The 26,996-nt window shown below is 49.1% G+C and overlaps 2 protein-coding genes across 3 annotated transcripts in view; one reads left to right on the plus strand and one right to left on the minus strand.

Moving 5' to 3' along the window:
- INTS13 (integrator complex subunit 13) overlaps positions 1 to 17,843 on the minus strand; it is a 35,658-nt gene extending 17,815 nt beyond the window's left edge. The window contains exons 1-8 of one of the 2 annotated variants that reach the window (XM_073650269.1): positions 17,618 to 17,843; positions 13,179 to 13,411; positions 10,000 to 10,074; positions 3,388 to 3,590; positions 3,198 to 3,278; positions 3,027 to 3,117; positions 1,801 to 1,929; positions 1,620 to 1,643 (exon numbers count right to left, since the gene is read on the minus strand). In XM_073650269.1, the coding sequence (XP_073506370.1) occupies positions 1,620 to 1,643; positions 1,801 to 1,929; positions 3,027 to 3,117; positions 3,198 to 3,278; positions 3,388 to 3,590; positions 10,000 to 10,074; positions 13,179 to 13,403 (828 nt within the window). In that variant the 5' untranslated portion in view covers positions 13,404 to 13,411; positions 17,618 to 17,843. The remainder of the gene's footprint in view (positions 1 to 1,619; positions 1,644 to 1,800; positions 1,930 to 3,026; positions 3,118 to 3,197; positions 3,279 to 3,387; positions 3,591 to 9,999; positions 10,075 to 13,178; positions 13,412 to 17,617) is intronic. The other variant, XM_073650270.1, reaches the window with a different exon arrangement.
- On the plus strand, positions 17,821 to 26,288 carry FGFR1OP2 (FGFR1 oncogene partner 2). Its single transcript, XM_073650272.1, has 6 exons — positions 17,821 to 17,977; positions 19,106 to 19,244; positions 24,005 to 24,122; positions 24,222 to 24,364; positions 24,845 to 24,958; positions 25,048 to 26,288. Exons 2-6 carry the CDS (start codon positions 19,110 to 19,112, stop codon positions 25,183 to 25,185), a joined length of 648 nt encoding a protein of 215 aa, XP_073506373.1. The 5' UTR covers positions 17,821 to 17,977; positions 19,106 to 19,109; the 3' UTR covers positions 25,186 to 26,288.
- Positions 26,289 to 26,996: the final 708 nt, after the last annotated feature.

The following is a 26,996-nucleotide window of genomic DNA, read 5'->3' on the forward strand; positions in this document are numbered from 1 at the left end:
TAATGTAATGTATGTACACAGTGACTGCACCAGCAAAATAGTGAGTGCAGCTCTGGAGTATAATACAGGATGTAACTCAGGATCAGTAATGTAATGTATGTACACAGTGACTGCACCAGCAGAATAGTGAGTGCAGCTCTGGAATATAATACAGGATGTAACTCAGGATCAGTAATGTAATGTATGTACACAGTGACTGCACCAGCAAAATAGTGAGTGCAGCTCTGGAGTATAATACAGGATGTAACTCAGGATCAGTAATGTAATGTATGTACACAGTGACTGCACCAGCAGAATAGTGAGTGCAGCTCTGGAGTATAATACAGGAGGTAACTCAGGATCAGTAATGTAATGTATGTACACAGTGACTGCACCAGCAGAATAGTGAGTGCAGCTCTGGAGTGTAATACAGGATGTAACTCAGGATCAGTAATGTAATGTATGTACACAGTGACTGCACCAGCAGAATAGTGAATGCAGCTCTGGAGTAAAATACTCCTATTGTATTGCAGCCAGAATTTCCACATCTACAATGAAGATAAAGTTATGCTGTAAATTGAGAAGAATTAAATTTGAAGCATTTTACTCTATTATTTATAGGGAACATCTGGTTCAGAAAAAGTCAGGAGAGAAGTCGCTGACCGTTCACACAGCGGAGAACCCGGTTTTCCCGGATATCGTGTGTGATCGGTTCGGAGCCTTAAAAAAAAATTTTTCAGCAACTTTTTAAAAAAAAATTATGGTTAATTGCTGTTGTAGACAATGCGACACTGCAAATAAAACATTATTTCAGCAGACGGCAGAACGGGGAAGTTTTTCGTCAGTTTTCTTAAAGGGAACCTGCCATCAGGATTTTGCTAAGTAAACTACAGGCAGTGTCAGGTTGGCGCCGTAACACTGATTAAAATGATACCTGGGGTGATGAAATCCGTCCTGTGGTTCTTGTGTAATCTTTGCTTTCAGAGAGATAATGAGATGCTCGTGCTCCGGGGCGGATCTGTGGGCGGGGCTTTGTTTGGTGCTCTGTTCTCATATTCATCCTTCTGGGCTTAAATGAACCCTAAGTGACCAGCCTCCTTTTCTAAATACTGCTCTTGCACAGGTCATATTGTGGTCTTTAGAAAAAATGTTTCATGATTACAGAGACCCAAACTAAGCTCCGCCCACAGGCCCGCCCCGGAGCACGAGCATCTCATTATCTCCAAACTGAAAGTAAAGATTACACAAGAACCACAGGACGGATTTCATCACCCCAGGTATCATTTTAATCAGTGTAACGGCGCCAACCTGACACTGCCTGTAGTTTCCTTAGCAAAATCCTGATGACTGGATCCCTTTAAGGTGGCAAAGCCGGGAGGCTCCGAGCTCATGTTACATGTCACCAGAGGTTACACAAGGGAAGAAAAGGGCAAAAAACACATGGAAAAGACATCACAGTACACAGGAGGGAGGAGTACTCTATTTAGCTAGGACTCCCACAGCGGGGACAGGGGAGGTTTCGTTTATCTCGTTTTTTTTTTTTTTTTTTTTCGTAATAAAATGGAAGCTGGGAGTCGGTTTTATTTGGGGCTGGTTTTTTGGAGTGAATTGGAGAGAGGCGTTTTCCAAAATGTACTAACCTGATCACAGACACTGATTGTGGGCTAGTAAAAAACAGAAAAATATGATATGGAGAGGAAAAAAAAATAAAAGAAAATAAATAATAACAAAAAAAACAAAACAAAAAAAAAATGAAAATAGAAGGAAAAAAAACAAACAAAAAAACACAAAAGTAGCTGAGGAGGAGTGGAGGGGCCTTACCTTCATGGGGATGTTAGTTATAGTGGTGGAGGCCAAGTCAAAGTGGAGCTGGACCAGATGGTTTAGCTTTGTGGCAAGATGTCTACCGGCACGGACACTGTGGACCTCGCTGGTCAACACAGAAGAAAGCTGGAGGAGAACAGGAGAAAGGAGCAGTGAGGTGATAGGATCCTGTCTGCAGCCACCACTAGGGGGAGCTCCCTGTATACAGAGATACATGATAAGATCCTGTCTGCAGTCACCACTAGGGGGAGCTCCCTGTATACAGAGATACATGATAAGATCCTGTCTGCAGTCACCACTAGGGGGAGCTCCCTGTATACAGAGATACATGATAAGATCCTGTCTGCAGCCACCACTAGGGGGAGCTCCCTGTATACAGAGATACATGATAAGATCCTGTCTGCAGCCACCACTAGGGGGAGCCCACTGTATACAGAGATACGTGATAAGATCCTGTCTGCAGCCACCACTAGGGGGAGCTCACTGTATACAGAGATACATGATAAGATCCTGTCTGCAGTCACCACTAGGGGGAGCTCCCTGTATACAGAGATACATGATAAGATCCTGTCTGCAGCCACCACTAGGGGGAGCTCCCTGTATACAGAGATACATGATAAGATCCTGTCTGCAGCCACCACTAGGGGGAGCCCACTGTATACAGAGATACGTGATAAGATCCTGTCTGCAGCCACCACTAGGGGGAGCTCACTGTATACAGAGATACGTGATAAGATCCTGTCTGCAGCCACCACTAGGGGGAGCTCCCTGTATACAGAGATACATGATAAGATTCTGTCTGCAGCCACCACTAGGGGGAGCTCACTGTATACAGAGATACGTGATAAGATCCTGTCTGCAGCCACCACTAGGGAGAGCTCCCTGTATACAGAGATACATGATAAGATTCTGTCTGCAGCCACCACTAGGGGGAGCTCCCTGTATACACAGATACATGATAATATTCTGTCTGCAGCCACCACTAGGGGGAGCTCCCTGTATACAGAGATGCATGATAAGATTCTGTCTGCAGCCACCACTAGGGGGAGCTCCCTGTATACAGAGATACAAGATAAGATTCTGTCTGCAGTCACCACTAGGGGGAGCTCCTTGTATACAGAGATACATAATAAGATCCTGTCTGCTGCCACCACTAGGGGGAGCCCCCTGTATACTGCCTTGCAGCCATTTTTATACATAAGAGGAGGACTCACGGACGTTACCTCTTTCTTGGGGCGATCTGACACGAGGCTCTCGTCCCCGACCGGATATGTGTGGATAAGCACCAGTTCACATTTCTGGATCTGCATGAGACTTAATCAGACAGGGATTATTACAGACCATTCCTAGCGGCAGATGAGGGGGTCTCGGGGTGCAGTGTGGGGGGCACTTACTGGTCTGATCCGGCCGCCAGCTTGTTGTGCTCGTGGATGGTCTCACTGACACAATCCTCCAACATCTGGACGTGACTGTCACTGGAGAGACATGGAGAGTCCTAATGTGAGACCACCCCCAAGTATGAGGTAGACCCCCGCCCCATCACCGTGATGCTGAGACCCCCCTGTTAGCGCCCGCGGGTCACACCTCTTGGCGTTGGTCAGGCAGATGATCCTCCCTCTGTTCGCCACGCGCTCCGCGTTCTCCATCAGCGACGTCCGCGCCTCGTGCTGATAATCCGTCACCTTACACAGAGACTCCACGGCGGCCACCAGGCCGTGCAGGATGCTGCAGCACTCGGGGTCCGCACGGGAGTTCGGGGGTCCAATAGTGGCCAAGGCTGCCATTAACTGGAGAGAAAAAGTCGTGTCGGTAAAACGAGATTATGTTATAATAGTGTGGGAGCATAATAAGAGCCCTGCAGTCTGCCCTAGTCTAAAATGGCTGATAACAGGGAACAATCGCAAGCAGAACATTAACCCCTCCAATCCAGGGAAACTTTTAGATATTTATTTTTTACTTTAATACACGGATTTGGGGTTTGAAATAATGTTTGCAATTGGGTTTCCTTAAAAATGTTGCAACTTTTTGTTTTTACAGGCCCCGTCTATACATAATTAATTGGTAACTAATAATAATAAATATATTATTAAATATAATATTAAGAATAATAATGATATATTATTTTTGGTAATAAATGTATTACATATATTAGTAGTATATAATTAACAATAATAAATGTGATTATTAATAAATATAGTATGTTATTATGATTAATAAATATCATGTATTAAAAATATTTTATGATTTTATTAATATAATGTATTGTTATTAAATATAATATTTGTATTAATAATAATAAATGTGATATATAATTATTGCTGGGATTATTACATGTAACTAGATGGTGGCCCGATTCTAACGCATCGGGTATTCTAGAATATGTATGCGGCCGACCGGGCGCAATCAGCAGAGCGGCGTTTAAATGTGGAGTCAACATCGGTAATTGGTGGCGGCCAAATCGGTGTTTAAATTTTGCGCCAAGATCACTGATTGCTCTCCGTCTCCGACCAATCAGCGAATCGTATTGGTGACGACCGGGGAGCGGAATCGTAGTGAGGAGGACCAGGGAGCGCCGCTGCGAGAAGCCAGGACCTGAGAGACTGCTCGCAGCAGAAGTATCCCGACCCGCAGCGCCGCTCCCCGGTCCTCCCTTGACACCCTAGCCGTTGATCTCCCGACAGTAGCCGCATGGTGTTACTAAGGTACGGACATTTGTGTTCAAAATCGCTGATTGGTCGCGGGCGCTGCCCGCAACCAATCACCGATTTGGGCGCCACATTTAAATATCGGCCGCGACCAATCACCGATCTTGCAGAGACATTTAAACACCGCTGTGCTGATTGGTCGCCGACGCTGCCCGCAACCTATCACCGATTTGGGCGCCACATTTAAATAGCGTCCACGACCAATCAGCACACCGGTGTTTAAATGTTGCGCCAAGATCGGTGATTGGTCGCGGCCGCTATTTAAATGTGGCGCACAAATCGGTGATTGGTCGCGGTCTTCGGCCGCGACCAATCACTGATCTTGCCGCAAAAGTTAAACACCGCTGTGCTGATTGGTCGCGGACGCTGCCGCGACCAATTACAGATTTGGGCGCCACATTTAAACACTGCTGTGATGATTGGTCGCGGATACTGTCCGTGACCAATCACCAATTTGGGCGCCACATTTAAATAGCGGCCGCGACCAATCAGCACAGCGGTGTTTAACTTTTGGGCGAAGATCAGTGATTAGTCGCGGCGAGAGATCGCGACCAATTAGCTAATCGTATTGGTGAGGACCGGCGCTGCCTGTGGGGCTACTTCCGCTGCGAGAACCCGGGACATGAGCGACTGCTCGCAGCAGAAGTATCCCGACCCGCAGCGCCGCTCCCCGGTCCTCCCTTGACACCCTAGCCGTATGGATGTCAGCGCTGCTGCCTGTGCGGCTACTTCCGCTGCGAGAACCCGGGACATGAGCGGGCGCTCACAGCAGAAGTATCCCGACCCGCAGCGGTCGGGAGATGAGCGCCTCGCGCCGGTCATCACCCGGCTGCATCGCCGCTGAGCTCCATCCTGCAGATGAGACGCTAACGGCCGCCATCTTTTTTCAGAAATCCCGCGGCGTTGATTGGCCGCTGCCGGACCAATGAGTGACGCAGGATTTCCTGGACAGACAGACAGACAGACAAAGACGGGATAAGACGATTATATATATAGACTAGATGGTGGCCCGATTCGAACGCATCGGGTATTCTAGAATATGTATGCGGCCGACCAGGCGCAATCAGCAGAGCGGCGTTTAAATTTGCCGCCCATCTCGCTGATTGGTCGCGGTGGCCGTATTAGTGTGGGCCCGGGAGCGGCGCTGCTTGTGCGGCTCCTTCTGCTGCGAGAAGCAGGGAGATGAGCGGCTGCTCGCAGCAGAAGCATCACAACCGGCGGCGCCGCTCCCAGGTCCTCCGTTCACACCTGCTGTCGGGAGATCAGCGGGCCAAGCCACTGATCTTCCGACGTTAGTCGCATGCACGTCAACGGCGCCGGTCGGGGTAGTTGTGCTGCTAGCGCCGCTCATCTCCCCGCTGCATCGCCGCTGACCTCCCCGCTGCATCGCCGCTGCCCTCCGTCCCGCTGATGAGCCGCTAACGGCCGCCATCTTTTTTCAGAAATCCCGCGGCGCTGATTGGCCGCTGCCGGACCAATGAGCGACGCGGGATTTCCAGGACAGACAGACAGACAGACAGACAAACAATTATATAGTAGACTAGATGGTGGCCCGATTCTAACGCATCGGGTATTCTAGAATAGGTATGCGGCCGAAGGGGCGCAATTAGCAGAGCGGCGTTTAAATTTGGCGCCCAAATCGCTGATTGGTCGCGGCTGACGGCCGCGACCAATCAGCAGAGCGTTGTTTAAATTTTGCGCCAATACTGCTGATTGATCTCGGCCAGCGACCTCGACCAATCAGCAGAGCGTTGTTTAAATTTGGCGCCAGGCTTGCTGATTGGTCGTGGCTGGCGTCCGCGACCAATTAGCACAGCAGTGTTTAAATGTGGCGGCAAGATCGGTGATTGGTCCGAAGACCGCGACCAATCATCGAATCGTCTTGGTGAGGACCGGGGAGCGGCGCTGCCTGTGCGGCTACTTCCGCTGCAAGAACCCGGGACAAGAGCGGGCGCTCGCAGCAGAAGTATCCCGACCCGCAGCGCCGCTCCCCGGTCCTCCCTTCCGCATGGAGGTCAGCGACGCCGGCAGTCCTTCCGCAGCTACCGGCCGGGACATGAGCGCCTCGCGCCGCTCATCTCCCGGCTGCATCTCCGTCCCGCAGATGGGTCCGGCGGTCGGGGTCCTTCTGCTGGTACCGGCCGAGAGATGAGCGCCTCGCGGCGCTCATCTCCCGGCTGCAACGCCGCTGAGCTCCGTCCCGCAGATGAGCCGCTAACTGCCGCCATCTTTTTTCTGAAATCCCGCGGCGCTGATTGGCCGCTGCCGGACCAATGAGCGACGCGGGATTTCCTGGACAGACAGACAGACAGACGGGATGAGACAATTATATATATATAGATAGGTTATAATAATGTATTACATTTAATTACTAATAATAATCTATAATTATTAATAGCATTAATCAGTTAATAAAAATTATATATTACATATAATAATAATAATAGCAATAATATACTAATAATAAACTATATTTAATAATAACAATATACCGTATATTCCGGCGTATAAGACGACTTTTGAAGACTGAAAAATCTTCTGTCTAGTCTGGGGTCGTCTTATACGCCGGTAATGCTTTTGAACTTTCAGAAATTGACATGCGGGGATACTCTGGGGGTGTTAATAAGCTGCCGTGGCCGTATCCCTGCCATGTCGGAGTTAATATAAGGTGGAGGGAGTTAAAATACGGCGGCGGTAGGTCCAGACAGTCAGCGCTTCTGTGCTGAAACTGACACATCGCTGCGTATTCCCAGCTCCGGACACAGCGCAGGGCTTCTGTGCCGACAGCTTTCACTTGTCACAGAAGCGCTGCGCTGTGTCCGGAGCAGGGAAGTTCGCATCGCTTCTGTGACAATATATGAAAAGCCGGCAATTCAGCAGCGGCATAAGCCGGCACCCGACAATTTAGAATAGAAAGAACAGAGCTTCACACATAGATTAGATAGATAGAAACATGTCAGTCACATATATATGAAGTACAGTGACAGTGCTGGTTACTGTACTTGTCATCTAGTGTTAAAATAACGGATTTATTTAAAAAAAAATTGGCGTGGGGTTCCCCTTAATTTTAGGCTCTAGCGGAGGTTAAGCAGACGGCTGGGGCAGATGTTTGAAGCCTGGGAAGGGGGTAATACCCACGGAGCTTCCCAGGCTACTAATATCAGCCCCCAGCTGAATACCTAGCCTTTACTAGCTATTAAAATGGGGGAACCCCCCAAAAAAATGACGTGGGGTCCCCCCTAATTTAATAGCTAGCAAAGGCTAGGCAGACAGCTGGGGGCTGATATTAATAGCCCAGGAAGGGAGCCATGAATATTGGCCCCCTCCCAGGCTAGAAACACCAGCCGTCAGCCGCCCCAGAAATGGCGCATTCATAGGATGCGCCAATTCTGGCACTTAGCCTCGCTCTTCCACGCTGCCCTGTAGCGGTGGCAGGGGGTAATAGGGCTGGGGTTGATGTCAGCTTATAATGCCAGCTGACATCAAGCCCAGGTTAGTAATGGAGAGGCGTCTATAAGACACCCCCATTACTAACCCCATAGTCAAAGTTAAAAAAAACACAAACACCCAGAATAAAGTCCTTTAATTGAAATAAACACACAATTCTTTATGGTTCTAAATTAAACCATACTTACCATCACGCCCATTCCAGCTGAAGCCAACGATCTCCTGAAATAAAAGAAAAATAATAAAGCAACATCATCCTTACCTTTCCATGGTTCCCATGACAGCTTCAGCTCTGCTACATCGAGATGACAGGCTGGACCGCAGCAGAACGCTGCCATCCAGCCTGTCATCCCGCAGACACTGAGAAGCGCAGGCATGCTTGCGCTCCTCAGTGTCTCGCTGTGACGGCATCCAGATGAGCCGATAATGAACTCAGCTCACCTCCTGGACGTCCATCACTGACAGCGTGGGAAACTTCTACTGCGCATGCGGGGAGCAGGAGAATTTTCCCACGCTGTCAGTGACGTGCATGAGGTGAGCCGAGTTCATTGGACATGATCTCGGCTCATCTGGATGCCGTCACAGTCAGACACTGAGGAGCACAAGCATGCCTGCGCTTCTCAGTGTCTGCCGCATGGCAAGCTGAACGGCAGCGTTCTGCTGCGGTGCAGCCTGTCATGTGAATGTAGCAGAGCTGGACCGGTCCTGGGAACCATGGAGAGGTAAGGATGAGGTTGCTTTATTATTTTACTTTTATTGCAGGAGATCGTTGGCTTCAGCTGGAATGGGTGTGACGGTAAGTATGGTTTAATTTAGAACAATAAAGAATTGTGTCTTTATTTCAATTAAAGGACTTTTTTCTGGGTGTTTGTGTTTTTTTAATTACTTTACTAGAAATTCATGGTGGTCATGTCTAATATTGGCGTGACCCCATGAATTTCGGGCTTAGGGCCAGCTGATAATGCCAAGCTGGCCTTAACCCCTTTATTACCCAGTGAGCCACCGCACCAGGGCCCTGGATGAGTTGGGTACAGCGCCAGAAGATGGCGCTTCTATGAACGCGCCATTTTCCGGGGTGGCTGCGGACTGCAATTTGCAGCGGGGGGGGCCCAGAAAGCTTGGGTCTCCCTGCGCTGCAGATTCCAGCCCCCAGCTGCCTAGTTGTACCTGGCTGGACACAAAAATAGGGCGAAGCCCCACGTCTTTTTTTTTTAATTATTTCATGAAATAATTAAAAAAAAAAGGGCTTCCCTATATTGTTGTGTCCGGCCAGGTACAAATAGGCAGCTGGTGGTTGGGGGCAGCCCGTTCCTGCCTGCTGTACCTGGCTGGACACAAAAATATGGCGAAGCCCACGTCAACATTTTTGGGAAAAATTAATTACAAAATTAATAATAATTTAGGGACTGCATCTTTATTAACCCCTCAATTGTCATTTAGTGTTAAAATAAAGGATTTTTTAAAAAGAAAATTGGCGTGGGATCCACCATCATTATAGTCTCTAGCGGAGGTTAAGCAGACGGCTGGGGCAGATGTTTGAAGTCTGGGAAGGGGGTAACACCCACGGAGCTTCCCAGGCTACTAATATCAGCCCCCAGCTGAATACCTAGCCTTTACTAGCTATTAGAATGGGGGACCCCCCCAAAAAATGATGTGGGGTCCCCCCTATTTTAATATGTTTATGAGTGACAGTTTTCCTGCTATATACCTGCATGTCATAAGAATTTAAATTAAAAAAGGACCATGTTAAATTCAAATCTGTTTTTTTTTAATTTTTACCGGTGTTTGGTATGCGTTGGAAAAGGGGTAGTCTTATACGGTGAATATATCCTAAACTCTATATTTTAACAGGAAAGTAGGGGGGTCGTCTTATACACCAGGTCGTCTTATACGCCGGAATATACGGTATATTGTATTAATACTATATTTATTAATAAAAATAAATGACATGTAATAATAATAAATCCACAAAGGTGGACAACCCCTTTAACAAATGAGCTTTCCGTTATATAACACGGCCATCAGACGGACGCCGCGTCTTCACCTCCTGCAGGTTCTGATCTTCCTGACTCCAAGAGTTTAATATCCGGGAACAGGAATCGCTGACGATGAAGTTCACCTGTAAATGACAGAGGACGGGGGTCAGTGGTATTTATTTATTTATATATATATATATATATATATATATATATATATATATATATATATATATATATATATATATATATATATATATATATATTATATATATATATATATTTATTAGGTATTTAAGTGACCAATGCAGGACCCCGAGCAGCGGCCACGTCACGCACCACCGGGAGCCGCCTCCTACCCGACAGCTCCTGATTATCTGGCCTGTTAGTAGTGTCCCAGGCTGGCTAATCAAGCGAGGAGCTGGGGAGGCGGGTCTCAGGGGTCCCTGACTTGGCCGGTGTTCCGGGTCCTGTGAATCGATTCCCACATCTCTACTAATAAATGCAATTTAAAAAAAAATTTGAACTCAAATTGCGACCAGAAAATGTAACTTTTGCCAACTTTTTTTTTTTTTTTTTTTTTTTAATCAATCCGCCTAAAGCAACTGGTCCTTGAGAGTCATTAAACTTTGATCAAGTTGAGGTTACTCTTGACTGAGGCAATTAAATGGTTAAACAGCCGTGATTGGAGCGAGCGCGGGGGCAGAGAAGATGGGCGCGAGGGCACAGAAAGCGAGCGCGAGGGCAGATTTTCCTGCTCAATAGTTCGGGTCCTCACTGATTTTTGTAGGGTTTGAGTTCTGGATCTCCCACGGATCCGCTCATCCCTACAAATAACACATATGAGGTCATTACACTGCTATGATCCTGCCGGAAGTAGATCACAGATCCAGGGTCCTAATCTTTGGACCGTTACATCTGCGTGACAGAGGAGTGGAGAGTCTACAACGGGGGCACTGAGGCGTGGGCAGAGAAAACGAGCGCGGGGGCAGAGAAAACTAGATTGAGCAGATCCTAATCTTTGGACAGTTACATTTGCATGACAGTGGAGAGTCCACAACGAGGGCACTGAGGCGACCATGGGCGCGGGGGGGCAGGGAAGGACAGACGGGCGCGGCGAAGGACAGACGAGCGCGGCGAAGGACAGACGAGCGCGGCGAAGGACAGACGAGCGCGGCGAAGGACAGACGAGCGCGGCGAAGGACAGACGAGCGCGACGAAGGACAGACGAGCGCGACGAAGGACAGACGAGCGCGGGGGGGCGGCGAAGGACAGACGAGCGCGGGGGGGGCGGCGAAGGACAGACGAGCGCGGGGGGGGGCGGCGAAGGACAGATGAGCGCGGGGGGGCGGCGAAGGACAGACGAGCGCGGGGGGGGGCGGCGAAGGACAGACGAGCGCGGGGGGGGGCGGCGAAGGACAGACGAGCGCGGGGGGGGGCGGCGAAGGACAGACGAGCGCGGGGGGGGGCGGCGAAGGACAGACGAGCGCGGGGGGGGGCGGCGAAGGACAGACGAGCGCGGGGGGGGGCGGCGAAGGACAGACGAGCGCGGGGGGGGGCGGCGAAGGACAGACGAGCGCGGGGGGGGCGGCAAAGGACAGACGAGCGCGGGGGGGGCGGCAAAGGACAGACGAGCGCGGGGGGGGCGGCAAAGGACAGACGAGCGCGGGGGGGCAGGGAAGGACAGACGAGCGCGGGGGGGCAGGGAAGGACAGACGAGCGCGGGGGGGCAGGGAAGGACAGACGAGCGCGGGGGGGCAGGGAAGGACAGACGAGCGCGGGGGGGCAGGGAAGGACAGACGAGCGCGGGGGGGCAGGGAAGGACAGACGAGCGCGGGGGGGGCAGGGAAGGACAGACGAGCGCGGGGGGGCAGGGAAGGACAGACGAGCGCGGGGGGGCAGGGAAGGACAGACGAGCGCGGGGGGGCAGGGAAGGACAGACGAGCGCGGGGGGGCAGGGAAGGACAGACGAGCGCGGGGGGGCAGGGAAGGACAGACGAGCGCGGGGGGGCAGGGAAGGACAGACGAGCGCGGGGGGGCAGGGAAGGACAGACGAGCGCGGGGGGGCAGGGAAGGACAGACGAGCGCGGGGGGGCAGGGAAGGACAGACGAGCGCGGGGGGGCAGGGAAGGACAGACGAGCGCGGGGGGGCAGGGAAGGACAGACGAGCGCGGGGGGGCAGGGAAGGACAGACGAGCGCGGGGGGGCAGGGAAGGACAGACGAGCGCGGGGGGGCAGGGAAGGACAGACGAGCGCGGGGGGGCAGGGAAGGACAGACGAGCGCGGGGGGGCAGGGAAGGACAGACGAGCGCGGGGGGGCAGGGAAGGACAGACGAGCGCGGGGGGGCAGGGAAGGACAGACGAGCGCGGGGGGGCAGGGAAGGACAGACGAGCGCGGGGGGGCAGGGAAGGACAGACGAGCGCGGGGGGGCAGGGAAGGACAGACGAGCGCGGGGGGGCAGGGAAGGACAGACGAGCGCGGGGGGGCAGGGAAGGACAGACGAGCGCGGGGGGGCAGGGAAGGACAGACGAGCGCGGGGGGGCAGGGAAGGACAGACGAGCGCGGGGGGGCAGGGAAGGACAGACGAGCGCGGGGGGGCAGGGAAGGACAGACGAGCGCGGGGGGGCAGGGAAGGACAGACGAGCGCGGGGGGGCAGGGAAGGACAGACGAGCGCGGGGGGGCAGGGAAGGACAGACGAGCGCGGGGGGGCAGGGAAGGACAGACGAGCGCGGGGGGGCAGGGAAGGACAGACGAGCGCGGGGGGGCAGGGAAGGACAGACGAGCGCGGGGGGGCAGGGAAGGACAGACGAGCGCGGGGGGGCAGGGAAGGACAGACGAGCGCGGGGGGGCAGGGAAGGACAGACGAGCGCGGGGGGGCAGGGAAGGACAGACGAGCGCGGGGGGGCAGGGAAGGACAGACGAGCGCGGGGGGGCAGGGAAGGAAAGACGAGCGCGGGGGGCAGGGAAGGAAAGACGAGCGCAAGGGCAGATTTTCCTGCTCAATAGTTCGGGTCCTCACTGTTTTCCGTGGGGTTCGGGTTCTGGATCTCCCACCGATCCGCTCATCCCTACAAATAACACTTATGTGATCATTACACTGCTATGATCCTGCTGGCGGTAGATCACAGATCCAGGGTCCTAATCTTTGGACAGTAAGCTCTGATTGACAGAGGAGTGGAGAGTCCACAACGGGGGCACTGAGACGACTACAACCCCCAATATTACACCCAGCGGAGGATCCTCACCAGCTTCTTGAAGGGGAATATGTCGTACATGATCCTGCAATACTCCATAGACGCCTCCACCGCGCACGTCCACAGAGACTTGGAGATGGGCGCCAGGGGGATGATCCCTTGGGTGCGGTTTTTCGTCAGCATGTCGAACTCCACGTGCTGCCTGCAGGACTCGGCCATGTAGGGGCAGCGGTCCACCACGAACACCGTCTTGTGCGACTCGGAATACATCTTCATCTTGTCCCCTAGGGAAGAAGAAGAAGGTTTAATGGGTCCCGGAGCTCAGATGATCGACCTCCAGGCTCAAGGGAAGAGGTGAAGTCCCGGTGGGCACCGAACAGGAGCGGCCCCCGTATGACCAGTGCCTCGCACTACATACATAATAGAGAACTTTCTTAAAGGAGTGGAAGGCACAAGTTTTATTTCATGGTTTATGGCCTAAAAATCATTTTTGCAATTGGGTTTCATAACAAATGCTGCACCTTTTTGCTTTTCCAGGCTCCATTTCCCGGCAAATTCAACTTTGTGTGGTCATAAATCAACTCCGAAAAACGGTTACAAATAGTCAGAATGTCCAAAATGAGCTCACTGATGGATTCTCAGTTAATTCCTGCTGCAGCCAACACAGCAGCTATAGAAGCCAAACAATGCGACATTTTTTAATGCAACCCAATTGCAAAAATATATTTTTTTTTTATACCAAAAAAAATGAATTAAAAAAAAAAATTAAAAAATATATAAATTAGAAAAAGGAAAAAAATAAACCAAAATAAAAAATACAAATACAAAAAATCTAGAAATAAAAAACAAAAATAAAATATTCAAAAAAAAAAAAAAACACAATTCAAAAATAATGAGATATTAAAAATATACAAAAAACACAAAAAATACAAAAAAACAATTAAAAAATATATAAAATAGAAAAAAGTAAAAAAATAAACCAAAATAAAAAAAGAAAACAAAAAAAAAATTAAAAAACTATTATTAATAAATAAAATATACAAATAAAAAATAAATAAAAACAAAATTAAAAAATAATGTAAAATATAAAAAAATACAAAAAATCTAAAAAAAATAAAAAGAAAAAAACAATTTTATATATATATATTATATATATATATATACATATATATATATACACACACATACACACACACATATATAGACAGGTTAGTCCAAAAGTAGGTGGACAAAAAGTGTAATAGGATGTTCCTGTGCTGAGATAATCTTACAAATGTGCCCCTGCTGTGTACTGTGTAATGGCTGTGTCTGACTGTGTACAGGAACATGGTCTGATCATACCACAGCTCCTGGGCAGGGGGAGCGCGGAAAAGAGTATACAGACATTACAGCAGGGGGATCACAGCTGATTCTTTTTGTGAGGTGAAACATTTCCCTACCTGTTTTTAAACAATGTTTTTCTCCAAAGAAAGAATCAGCTGCGATCCCCCTGCTGTAATGTCTGTATACTCTTAGCTTCCCCCCTGCCCAGGAGATGTGGTATGATCAGACCATGTTCCTGTACGGTCAGACACGGCCATTACACAGCAGGGGCACATTTATAAGATTATCTCAGCACAGGAACATTTTATTACACTTTCTGTCCACCTACTTTTGGACCACTGTGTGTGTGTGTGTGTGTGTGTGTGTGTGTGTGTGTGTGTGTGTGTGTGTATGTGTATATATATATATATATATATATATATATATATATATATATATATATATATATATATATATATATATATATATATATATATATATATATATATACATACACAGTACAGACCAAAAGTTTGGACACACCTTCTCATTTAAATATTTTTCTATATTTTCATGACTATGAAAATTGTACATTCACACTGAAGGCATCAAAACTATGAATTAACACATGTGGAATTATATACTTAACAAAAAAGTGTGAAAGAACTGAAAATATGTCTTATATTCTAGGTTCTTCAAAGTAGCCACCTTTTGCTTTGATGACTGCTTTGCACACTCTTGGCATTCTCTTGATGAGCTTCAAGAGGTAGTCACCGGAAATGGTCTTCACTTCACAGGTGTGCCCTGTCAGGTTTAATAAGTGGGATTTCTTGCCTTATAAATGGGGTTGGGATCATCAATTGTGTTGTGCAGAAGTCAGGTGGATACACAGCTGATAGTCCTACTGAATAGACTGTTAGAATTTGTATTATGGCAAGAAAAAAGCAGTAAAGAAAAACGAGTGGCCATCATTACTTTAAGAAATGAAGGTCAGTCAGTCCGAAAAATTGGGCAAACTTTGAAAGTGTCCCCAAGTGCAGTTGCAAAAACCATCAAGCGCTACAAAGAAACTGGCTCACATGAGGACTGCCCCAGGAAAGGAAGACCAAGAGTCACCTCTGCTTCTGAGGATAAGTTTATCCGAGTCACCAGCCTCAGAAATCGCAGGTTAACAGCAGCTCAGATTAGAGACCAGGTCAATGCCACACAGAGTTCTAGCAGCAGACACATCTCTACAACAACTGTTAAGAGGAGACTTTGTGCAGCAGGCCTTCATGGTAAAATAGCTGCTAGGAAACCACTGCTAAGGACAGGCAACAAGCAGAAGAGACTTGTTTGGGCTAAAGAACACAAGGAATGGACATTAGACCAGTGGAAATCTGTGCTTTGGTCTGATGAGTCCAAATTTGAGATCTTTGGTTCCAACCACCGTGTCTTTGTGCGACGCAGAAAAGGTGAACGGATGGACTCTACATGCCTGGTTCCCACTGTGAAGCATGGAGGAGGAGGTGTGATGGTGTGGGGGTGCTTTGCTGGTGACATTGTTGGGGATTTATTCAAAATTGAAGGCATACTGAACCAGCATGGCTACCACAGCATCTTGCAGCGGCATGCTATTCCATCCGGTTTGCGTTTAGTTGGACCATCATTTATTTTTCAATAGGACAATGACCCCAAACACACCTCCAGGCTGTGTAAGGGCTATTTGACCAAGAAGAATAGTGATGGGGTGCTACGCCAGATGACCTGGCCTCCACAGTCACCAGACCTGAACCCAATCGAGATGGTTTGGGGTGAGCTGGACCGCAGAATGAAGGCAAAAGGGCCAACAAGTGCTAAGCATCTCTGGGAACTCCTTCAAGATTGTTGGAAGACCATTTCCGGTGACTACCTCTTGAAGCTCATCAAGAGAATGCCAAGAGTGTGCAAAGCACTCATCAAAGCAAAAGGTGGCTACTGTGAAGAACCTAGAATATAAGACATATTTTCAGTTGTTTCACACTTTTTTGTTAAGTATATAATCCCACATGTGTTAATTCATAGTTTTGATGCCTTCAGTGTGAATGTACAATTTTCATAGTCATGAAAATATAGAAAAATATTTAAATGAGAAGGTGTGTCCAAACTTTTGGTCTGTACAGTATATAAATAAAAAAAAAAAATGGTCCCCAATGGTGGGCAACCCCACTAATTTTACTGTTTGCAAATTGATTAATGAATATTCTGGATTTGGATAAAAATGCTAAAAAAACAACAACAACCTGGTAGCTGTTAATAATTAACAGCATTATACGGTAAGAGTGCAGCAAACCCGTGCGACTTTCCCTTTAAATGTATGGAGAACATGGTTGGGAACTTAGTGAGTGAAGATCGTGTAACCGATAGGAGGGACCCCAGAATCAGTTACGGGGGGCCTCACAGACACTCTCGATAATGGGGCTCTGTCTCCTGTGGCCAGGGATGGAGAGGAAGTTCCCATAGAGGTGAATGGAGGAGGCGTTAGATGTGGTCCGGCGTCCAGTCCTCTGTAGTTGGAGGGGGGCCGGGCGCTTACTCGGTTCTGCAACCCTGGGGCGCCGGACCTGGAAGCGTCAGCCGTACCCAGGATGGTGGACGGGAAGACCGGTGGCCATTAAGGGCAGGATTATCAGCGCAAATCAAACCGCTCATCTCTGAGAGACCCCCTCTACATTCATGCGGGTCCCTGAGACGGTGCTTCATCTCCTACGTGCTCCATAGGGACTCAGTGCGCGGAGCCATCTTAGAGATGGTAAGTGGGTGGGGGGGTCTAAACTGGTAAACTGGACGTATGAGGGAATCCGTTCCTTTAAGGGATTGGTGCTGGGGGTCCCAAGATCATTTCTGTCATCACATTTTTTAACCCTTTAATCAGAGCCCCCCGGACACTCGGCGAATGCTGAGCGCTATGGATCGGCAATGGCATCTGTCGGGGGTGCGGAAGGCAGAGGTCTCATGGAGGGACTGGGTCAAACATCAAGAAAAAGACCCCCAAAAAACACATCAATGGCAATTACGAGGAGAAGCAGAGCCAGTCATGGGACGCCACGCTTATCACCATGGAAACAGCTGAGATCTGTAACAAATAATATAAAACTGCAACAAAATGTATCAGAATAGAATAAAAAATACAAAGTATCATCAGCAACAATGTGACAGGTCGTTATCACCTGCTGTAAGCTCCCGGGAGGTGGCTGTGTCACGGGACGCAGACAGGGGGCGTCCTTCTCACTGTCATGTCCCCCCTCCTGCTCCTGCAGTGACAGCGGCCCGGAGACCCCCGCACTCTGCGCTCTCACAAGCCGGGGCCGGCGAGCTCCTCCATAAATGGCGCCTTCGCGGTTTCTTTCTTTTTGGGTCTGTCCACCTGCCGTACATGACGTTACGTCATTGGTGGTTATCGCGCTGCGCAGGCGCAGTTTCATTTCGCGGATGAATTCCGTTCTGCTGACAGCGGCGCCGGGTGATGACGTCAGACAGAGTTTTTCTGTGACAGCGGACCGGATGTGAGAGCGGGAGACGGCGGAGCGGTAATAGGGGCGGGAATAGAGGGGGGATTATATTACCGTGCACCCGACGGTTCAACCCGGGGCTCTGTATTCTGTTCAGTCCTGGCGTCTGCCCCTCCTAATAGACCCCAATAACTCTGTCACCCCTACAGCTGGCTCCCTGACACCCCAATATTTCCGTCTTTGCCATTTAAGACACCCAATACCTCAGTCCCCCCTCCTGACACCCTGATAACCCAGTCTCTGCCGAGATCGCCCGGTACCCTGGGCCCGCGTATGGCCCGACGCCCCGGTACCCTGGGCCCGCGTATGGCCCGACGCCCCGGTACCCTGGGCCCGCGTATGGCCCGGTACCCTGGGCCCGCGTATGGCCCGACGCCCCGCTACCCTGGGCCCGCGTATGGCCCGACGCCCCGCTACCCTGGGCCCGCGTATGGCCCGACGCCCCGCTACCCTGGGCCCGCGTATGGCCCGACGCCCCGCTACCCTGGGCCCGCGTATGGCCCGACGCCCCGCTACCCTGGGCCCGCGTATGGCCCGACGCCCCGCTACCCTGGGCCCGCGTATGGCCCGACGCCCCGCTACCCTTGGCCCGCGTATGGCCCGACGCCCCGCTACCCTGGGCCCGCGTATGGCCCGACGCCCCGCTACCCTGGGCCCGCGTATGGCCCGACGCCCCGCTACCCTGGGCCCGCGTATGGCCCGACGCCCCGCTACCCTGGGCCCGCGTATGGCCCGACGCCCCGCTACCCTGGGCCCGCGTATGGCCCGACGCCCCGCTACCCTGGGCCCGCGTATGGCCCGACGCCCCGCTACCCTGGGCCCGCGTATGGCCCGACGCCCCGCTACCCTGGGCCCGCGTATGGCCCGCTACCCTGGGCCCGCGTATGGCCCGCTACCCTGGGCCCGCGTATGGCCCGCTACCCTGGGCCCGCGTATGGCCCGCTACCCTGGGCCCGCGTATGGCCCGCTACCCTGGGCCCGCGTATGGCCCGCTACCCTGGGCCCGCGTATGGCCCGCTACCCTGGGCCCGCGTATGGCCCGCTACCCTGGGCCCGCGTATGGCCCGGTACCCTGGGCCCGCGTATGGCCCGACGCCCCGGTACCCTGGGCCCGCGTATCGCCTGACGCCCCTTTTCTCCCTCCAGGATTATGACTTGCACCATCGAGAAGGTTTTGTCTGACGCCAAGCTACTGGTGGAGCGATTGCGGGAACATGACGGCGCGGCCGAGTCCCTCATCGAGCAGACCACCGTCCTCAACAAGCGAGTGGAAGCCATGAAGCAGGTCTGGGGCTCATGGTCACATAACGGGGGTGCGGCCAATTACATTGATCACCCAGAGCCAGAAGACTTATTTTTCTGTCCACAAAACGGGGAAAAAAATCCTAAGGCTATGTGCGCACGATGCAGAAATGCTCCGGATTTTTTCCTGAGCGTTTCTGCATCTCCCTGGCAGATAAAACGCATGCGGATTGTACATGCGTTTTCCTGCCAGGTAGAAGCGTTTTGTGTAGCGTTCTTCACATGCATTTCCGCATGCGGGTTGTCAAGCGCTTTTCCAAGCAATTTTAGCATCACTTGGAAAGTGCTTGACAACTTGGTCACACTATATAAATCAATGCAACCGGCATGGATTTATATAGTGACCGTGAAAGAATGGTAAAAAATAAATATTACCTTCTGATGGCCCCCGGTGTCCTTATCTGATCCGTCCGGTGTCCCTGGTGTCTAGCGGTGGTCTGAAAGGACCTGCCATGACGTCATTTAGTCATGTGACGGGTCAAGCGACCGCCGACGTCAGCGGTCTCGTGACCTGTCACATGACTAAATTACGTCATGGCAGGTCCTTTTAGACCATCGCGAGCTGCCGGCGAGCCAGGACGCATCGCTATGGAGACCGGGGGCCATCAGAAGGTAAGTATAATGTATATTTTTTATTTTATTATTTTTTTTTATTGGTGCTATGGTACCCGGGTCTGGATGAGAGTCTCCTCTTCTCCAAACCCGAGTACCATCCGCACATTGAACCGCATGATATCCGCATGTACAGATGTAGTGATGCGGATATTATGCAAGTCAATGGCGGCGAAAACGCAAAATAATTGGTAGTGCTGCGGATTTTTCCGCAATGATAGTCCGCAGCTGAAATTTCCGCAGCATGTACACAGCACATGCAGATTATCATTGGGGGACATGGCAGACCTTCTACCAAGAGTTTTTTAAGCGTTTCTGCAGCAGAATTGCCGCTGCGGAAACGCTTAAAAAACGCATAGTGGGCACACAGCCTTAATTGGGAGAAATTGTGGGGGAAAAAAAAAGCACAATTCTGACATAGTTTTTTTGGGAATTGTTTTTACAGTGTACATTTTATGGTAAAAAAGAACTGACAATATGATTCTCCTCGTGTGATTATGGCGATACCTGACCTCTCCAGGTTTTTTATTATTTTAGTGGTGAAAAAGAAATCTAAAGTTTGCAAAAAAAATAAATACATTTTTGGATTGTCTCCATTTTCCAAGGCCCTAATGTTTTCATGTTTCGGCCAATGGAGCCGTGTGATGGCTTATTTTTTGTTAGATGAGATGACTGTTTTATTGATACCATTTTGGGATAGATGTGACGTTTTTATCTCTAGTTACAGATTTTATTGTGGAATTGCAGCGCCCAAAAAAACATAATTTTGGCAGACGTGAATTTTTTTTTCGATTTACAGTGTTTACTGATTGGGTTAATTTTATATTTTGCTAGATTAAAATATTAAGTTTTGATATTATACTTACATATTATATTAATGATATATGATATAATATATAATATAAATAAATCTTAATCTAATACAATAGTAATGATAATACATGATATAATTGATGATATCTAATATATATAATTGTCTTATCCCGTCTGTCTGTCTGTCATTCTGTCCATGAAATCCCGCATTGCTGATTGGTCCGGCCGCGGTCAATCAGCGACGCGGCAATTCCAAAAAAAATGGCAGCCGTTAGCGGCTCATCTGCCGAACGGAGGTCAGCAGCGATGCAGCCGGGAGATGCTCGCAGCATAAGTCCCCCGACCGGAGGCGCCGCGGACCTCCATGCGGCTACCATCGGGAGATCAGCGGCTACGGCTGCTTATCTCCCGACGGCAAGTGTGACGCTCCCCTCTCCCCTCCTCTCCCCTCCTCTCCCCCCTCTTGCTCAGGACCCCGGCACCCGGCGCCATACTTACCCCTCCCTGTGCCTCCGCAGAAGCTCCTGTGTCTTCCGCTGCTGCTCTGTGACGTCTCAGGTCAGAGAGTGCTGTGATGTCTTTACACTGCGCTCTCTCCTGACCGGTCACAGCGCAGAGCGGGAAGATGCCGGCTACTCTGGAGTCCGGAGCAGCAGCTGAGAAGTGAGGTGAGTATTGGATTTTTTTTTTATTGTATGGGGGCATAGGGCATTAAATGGTGGGGTGGGGGTGTGTGACATCGTGGAGGGGCCATTATAAGTGAGGGGGGGGGGTGACATCCTGCATGGGGCACTATGGGGGGGATGTGACATCCTGCATGGGGTATTATATAGGGGGGATGTGACTTCCTGCATGGGGCATTATAAGGGAGGGGGGGATGTGACATCCTGCATGGGGTATTATATAGGGGGGATGTGACTTCCTGCATGGGGCATTATAAGGGAGGGGGGGATGTGACATCCTGCATGGGGTATTATATAGGGGGGATGTGACTTCCTGCATGGGGCATTATAAGGGAGGGGGGGATGTGACATCCTGCATGGGGCATTATAAGGGAGGGGGGCATGTGACTTCCTGCATGGGGCATTATAAGGAAGGGGGGGATGTGACATCCTGCATGGGGATGTAATATCCTGCATGGAGCATTATATGGTGGGGGGGGGAGTGACATCCTGCATGGGACATTATAAGGGAGGGGGGGATGTGACATCCTGCATGGGGTACTATGGGGGGGATGTGACTTCCTCCATGGGTCATTATATAGGGGGGATGTCACTTCCTGCATGGGGTATTATATAGGGGGATGTCACTTCCTGCATGGGGTATTTTATAGGGGGGGATGTGACTTCCTGCATGGGGCATTCTATAGGGGGGATGTGACATCCTGCATGGGGCTTATAAGGGAGGGGGGGATGTGACATCCTGCATGGGGCTTATAAGGGAGGGGGGGATGTGACATCCTGCATGGGGCATTATATAGGGGGGGATGTGACATCCTGCATGGGGCATTATATATAGGGGGGGGGATGTGACATCCTGCATGGGGCATTATATAGGGGGGGGGGATGTGACATCCTGCATGGGGCATTATAAGGGAGGGGGGATGTGACATCCTGCATGGGGCATTATAAGGGAGGGGGGGGTGTGACATCCTGCATGGGGCATTATAAGGGAGGGGGGGGTGTGACATCCTGCATGGGGCATTATAAGGGAGGGGGGGTGTGACATCCTTCATGGGGCATTATAAGGGAGGGGAGGATGTGACATCCTGCATGGGGCATTATAAGGGAGGGGGGGGTGTGACATCTTGCATGGGGCATTATAAGGGAGGGGGGGGGGTGTGACATCCTGCATGGGGCATTATAAGGGAGGGGGGGGTGACATCCTGCATGGGGCATTATAAGGGAGGGGGGGGTGTGACATCCTGCATGGGGCATTATAAGGGAGGGGGGGGTGACATCCTGCATGGGGCATTATAAGGGAGGGGGGGGTGACATCCTGCATGGGGCATTATAAGGGAGGGGGGGGTGTGACATCCTTCATGGGGCATTATAAGGGAGGGGAGGATGTGACATCCTGCATGGGGCATTATAAGGGAGGGGGGGTGACATCCTGCATGGGGCATTATAAGGGAGGGGTGTGTGTGACATCCTGCATGGGGCATTATAAGGGAGGGGGGTGTGTGACATCCTGCATGGGGCATTATAAGGGAGGGGGGGGGTGTGACATCCTGCATGGGGCATTATAAGGGAGGGGGGGGGTGTAACATCCTGCATGGGGCATTATAAGGGAGGGGGAGGGGTGTGACATCCTGCATGGGGCATTATAAGGGAGGGGGGGATGTCCCATCCTGCATGGGGCATTATAAGGGAGGGGGGGGTGTGACATCCTGCATGGGGCATTATAAGGGAGGGGGGGATGTCCCATCCTGCATGGGGCATTATAAGGGAGGGGGGGATGTCCCATCCTGCATGGGGCATTATAAGGCAGGTGGATGCTCCCCGGTCCTCACTAACACGGTTCGCTGATTGGTTGCAGCCGCCGGCCGCGACCAATCAGCGATATCGGCACCAAATTTAAACACCGCTCTGCTGATTGCTCGCGGCCGCCCGTGGCGACCAATCTGCGATTGTGGCGCCAAATTTAAACACGGTCTCTGGCCAATTGGCGGCAGATTTAAAATAAGTACGCCACCGTCAGGAGACATATTCTAGAATACCCGATGCGTTAGAATCGGGCCACCATCTAGTAATATATAAATATCTGATGAATATAATATAATAATGACAATATATGGTAAAATACATAAATCTAATACAATAATGATAATATGATCTAATATAGAACTAAATATATTATAAATAAATATAATATGATATATATAAATATAATGTATAACTACATATAATATAAATAAATAATGACAATATATGATATAATATATAAATATATTACAATAATAATGATAATGCATGATAGCATATAAATAAATATAGTATAAAAATATAATATTTTGATAGATCAAAATATACGTTTTCTGAACGCAATCATACCACATACTTAAAAATATATATTTTTTTATTATCTTTATTTTTTAGTTGGGTGATTTGAACTTTTGTATTTTTTTTTTAACATCTCATATTTTTTAAAAACTTTTTTTCTTACTTTTCACTGAGGTTTTTAGTCCCCTTAGGGGACTTAGTGCACTCTATTGTCCCTATCACGTAAACAATATGAGAAGCCGGTTACCCTATTGGTAGATTTATAGGACAGAGACCCCCGACCCTGTGATGAGTAATGTGACTGCTCTGGTTCCAGTATCAGGACGAGATCCAGGAGCTGAACGAGGTGGCGAGACACCGGCCGCGGTCCACACTGGTGCTGGGAATACAGCAGGAGAACAGGCAGATCCGGGAGCTGCAGCAGGAGAACAAAGGTCAGTGAGGAAGCGAAATGTTACTGCGAGGTGTGATCAGGGGAAAATAATCACTAAGGACCAAGAAGATGAGAGATCTCTCTTGTGTTCTTCTCACAGAGCTGCGCACATCCCTGGAGGAACATCAGTCTGCACTGGAGCTGATCATGAGCAAATACAGAGAGCAGATGTTCCGCTTACTAATGGCGAGCAAAAAAGACGACCCAGGGATCATCATCAAACTGAAGGATCAGCATTCCAAGGTAATGACACATGAATAATCCTACGATAATACCGCCCCTATGTACAAGAATATAACTACTATAATACTGCCCCCTATGTACAAGAATATAACTACTATAATACTGCTCCTATGTACAAGAATATAACTACTATAATACTGCTCCTATGTACAAGAATATAACTACTATAATACTGCCCCTATGTACAAGAATATAACTACTATAATACTGCTCCTATATACAAGAATATAACTACTATAATACCGCCCCTATGTACAAGAATATAACTACTATAATACTGCTCCTATGTACAAGAATATAACTACTATAATACTGCCCCCTATGTACAAGAATATAACTACTATAATACTGCCCCCTATGTACAAGAATATAACTACTATAATACTGCCCCCTATGTACAAGAATATAATTACTATAATACTGCTCCCTATATACAAGAATATAACTCTTATACTGCCGCCCCCTGTTGGTTGTTATCAGGAGTTACAGGATCACATGGATAAGATCTCGGAGATGACGGCTGTGATGAAACGCGCTATTGAAATTGATGATCAGTTTGGTAATGGTGACTGTGACCGGATCCTGAAGCTGGAGGTGAGCTGTGAGCCGCGGTTATGATCAGATTCTTTGTGTTAATAACAATGACATCATTTATTTATTTATTTTTCTTCTTTCATCGGCAGCAAGAGAACAGGGGACTCCGGGAAATCCTGCAGATCACTCGGGAGTCGTTCCTCAGCCTAAGGAAAGAGGAGGCGCAGGAGAAACCGTCTGTTTCCGTCTTAGTCCACAGCAACGATCACAACTTAAGGAAAAGCTGAGCGTCCGGAAAGCAACCAATCAGAGGATCCGGATGTGAGACTGATTCTCCTGCCCCCTAGTGGTACACTGGATAACTGACATTTCATCTGCTCAGTGACCACCCGTGTATAGTAATGATTTCCGATGTAGAGGGGAGAGATGTTATTTTACTACTGGCGCCATTAATTTATAGGGCATTGCAGAAAAATCTAATATTTTACTCTGAAAACTTGAAAACCTCCAAAGTGCTATTTTTTGTAGGTGAAGATTATTTCTTTTTCATCGTGTGGACGGATATCGCAGTGAGATGATTGTCATATTCCTCAACCACTCGCATAATACCTTTTTCTTGTACACACATAGGGCAGCACTTTTTCTGTATTTATTATTTTTAAAAGGGGTTGTCCAGGATTAGATAAATATAACTGCCATCTCGCAGAAGCAGCGCCACCACAGTCCACAGGATGTATATGGTATTACAGCTACACTCTTAAAACGAATGCAATTCAAGACACAACCATCGAACAGTGGTGGCGCTGTTTTTTTGAAGAAAGCTGGGTGCTAACCATGATGGCTCCCATAGGGGTGTTCTCCCAGCTTTCCTGTAGCATCGATATTGCGGCACCGCATAACTTGATGGTCTATGTTTGAAAATCTATTTTTATATAATAATAAGGTTCCTTAAGAGGAGCTGATATGAAATGCATGTTTCTGGAGGACAGACTGTTCTTTGTGATGAATTAACTCTGTGTAATACTTCTTTTCTCCTGTGGGGGTGCTGCAGATAAACAGGATATCTCGATAATAAAATGGTGCCGAAACCCGGAAAGATCAGCTGTGATCTGTAGTTAAACCTGGGAGAAAATATCCAATCTATCTAGCAGCAATTACACAGCAGAGGACCAATGAATTGTAAAATATATATATATTCTTTTGGCGGGTAGTCATTTTTCTTAGTACCCCCATCTTTTAAGGAATGGTCAGATGTATTTGTATGGTTGATTTGCCGGTAGCTGTAAAGTCTCTTGACGTGTACGATTATCTCACCTTGTGACCTGTAGTTATCCGTATTGTACAGACACTCACTGTGGCGCTCATACATTAAATATATATTTACATGGTTCTCTCTGTTCTTTCCCTACAGATTTTTTTTCTCTTCCTCTTACAAAAAGCGCCACTCCTCCCACTGGTCGGGGTTGGTATTGCATCTCAGCTTACAGAATACCTTTCGCCATTTTTTTGTAGCCTATAAATTTTATAACGAAGTGGCGTTAAATATTTTTCTCTGCAGGCAATTTTTTTATTCTCTTGCATATCGTTACCCTTTTATGTAGTTGGAGGGAGGAGGGGTAGAAAACGCCTACAAAGAATGTCAAACATTGCATGATGTCGTAAGACTGGTGTCTAACCGCGTCACACACATCTCACTGCTGAGATTTACTGTGATTACAAGTGCTGGGAGAAGACTAGAGTGATGTGACGCTACAAACACAGCTCTGCTCTTCTTCAGGTCACATAGATATCACTGGCGAAACCTACAGGGATTATAAGTGGCAGGAGAAGATTAGAGCTGTGTGACACTACAAACATCGCTCTGCTTCTATCCCAGAAACAGCTCTGCTTTCTTCCCCATGTCACACAAATCTCACTGTCACAACCTAGTGTAATCACAAGTGTCGGGAGAAGAGCAGAGCTGTGCGACATTACAAACACTGCTGTTTTTCTATCCCAAACACAGATCTCTCTGCTGAAACCTACTGTGGCTGGAGAAAAGCACAGCTGTGTGACATGACAAACAGTTCCTTATCCCAGACACACAGCTCTGCTCTTA

Source organism: Phyllobates terribilis, unplaced genomic scaffold (assembly GCF_046119375.1).
Source record: "Phyllobates terribilis strain yellow unplaced genomic scaffold, ASM4611937v1 Scaffold_10__3_contigs__length_209671492, whole genome shotgun sequence".
Lineage (NCBI taxonomy): Eukaryota > Metazoa > Chordata > Amphibia > Anura > Dendrobatidae > Phyllobates > Phyllobates terribilis.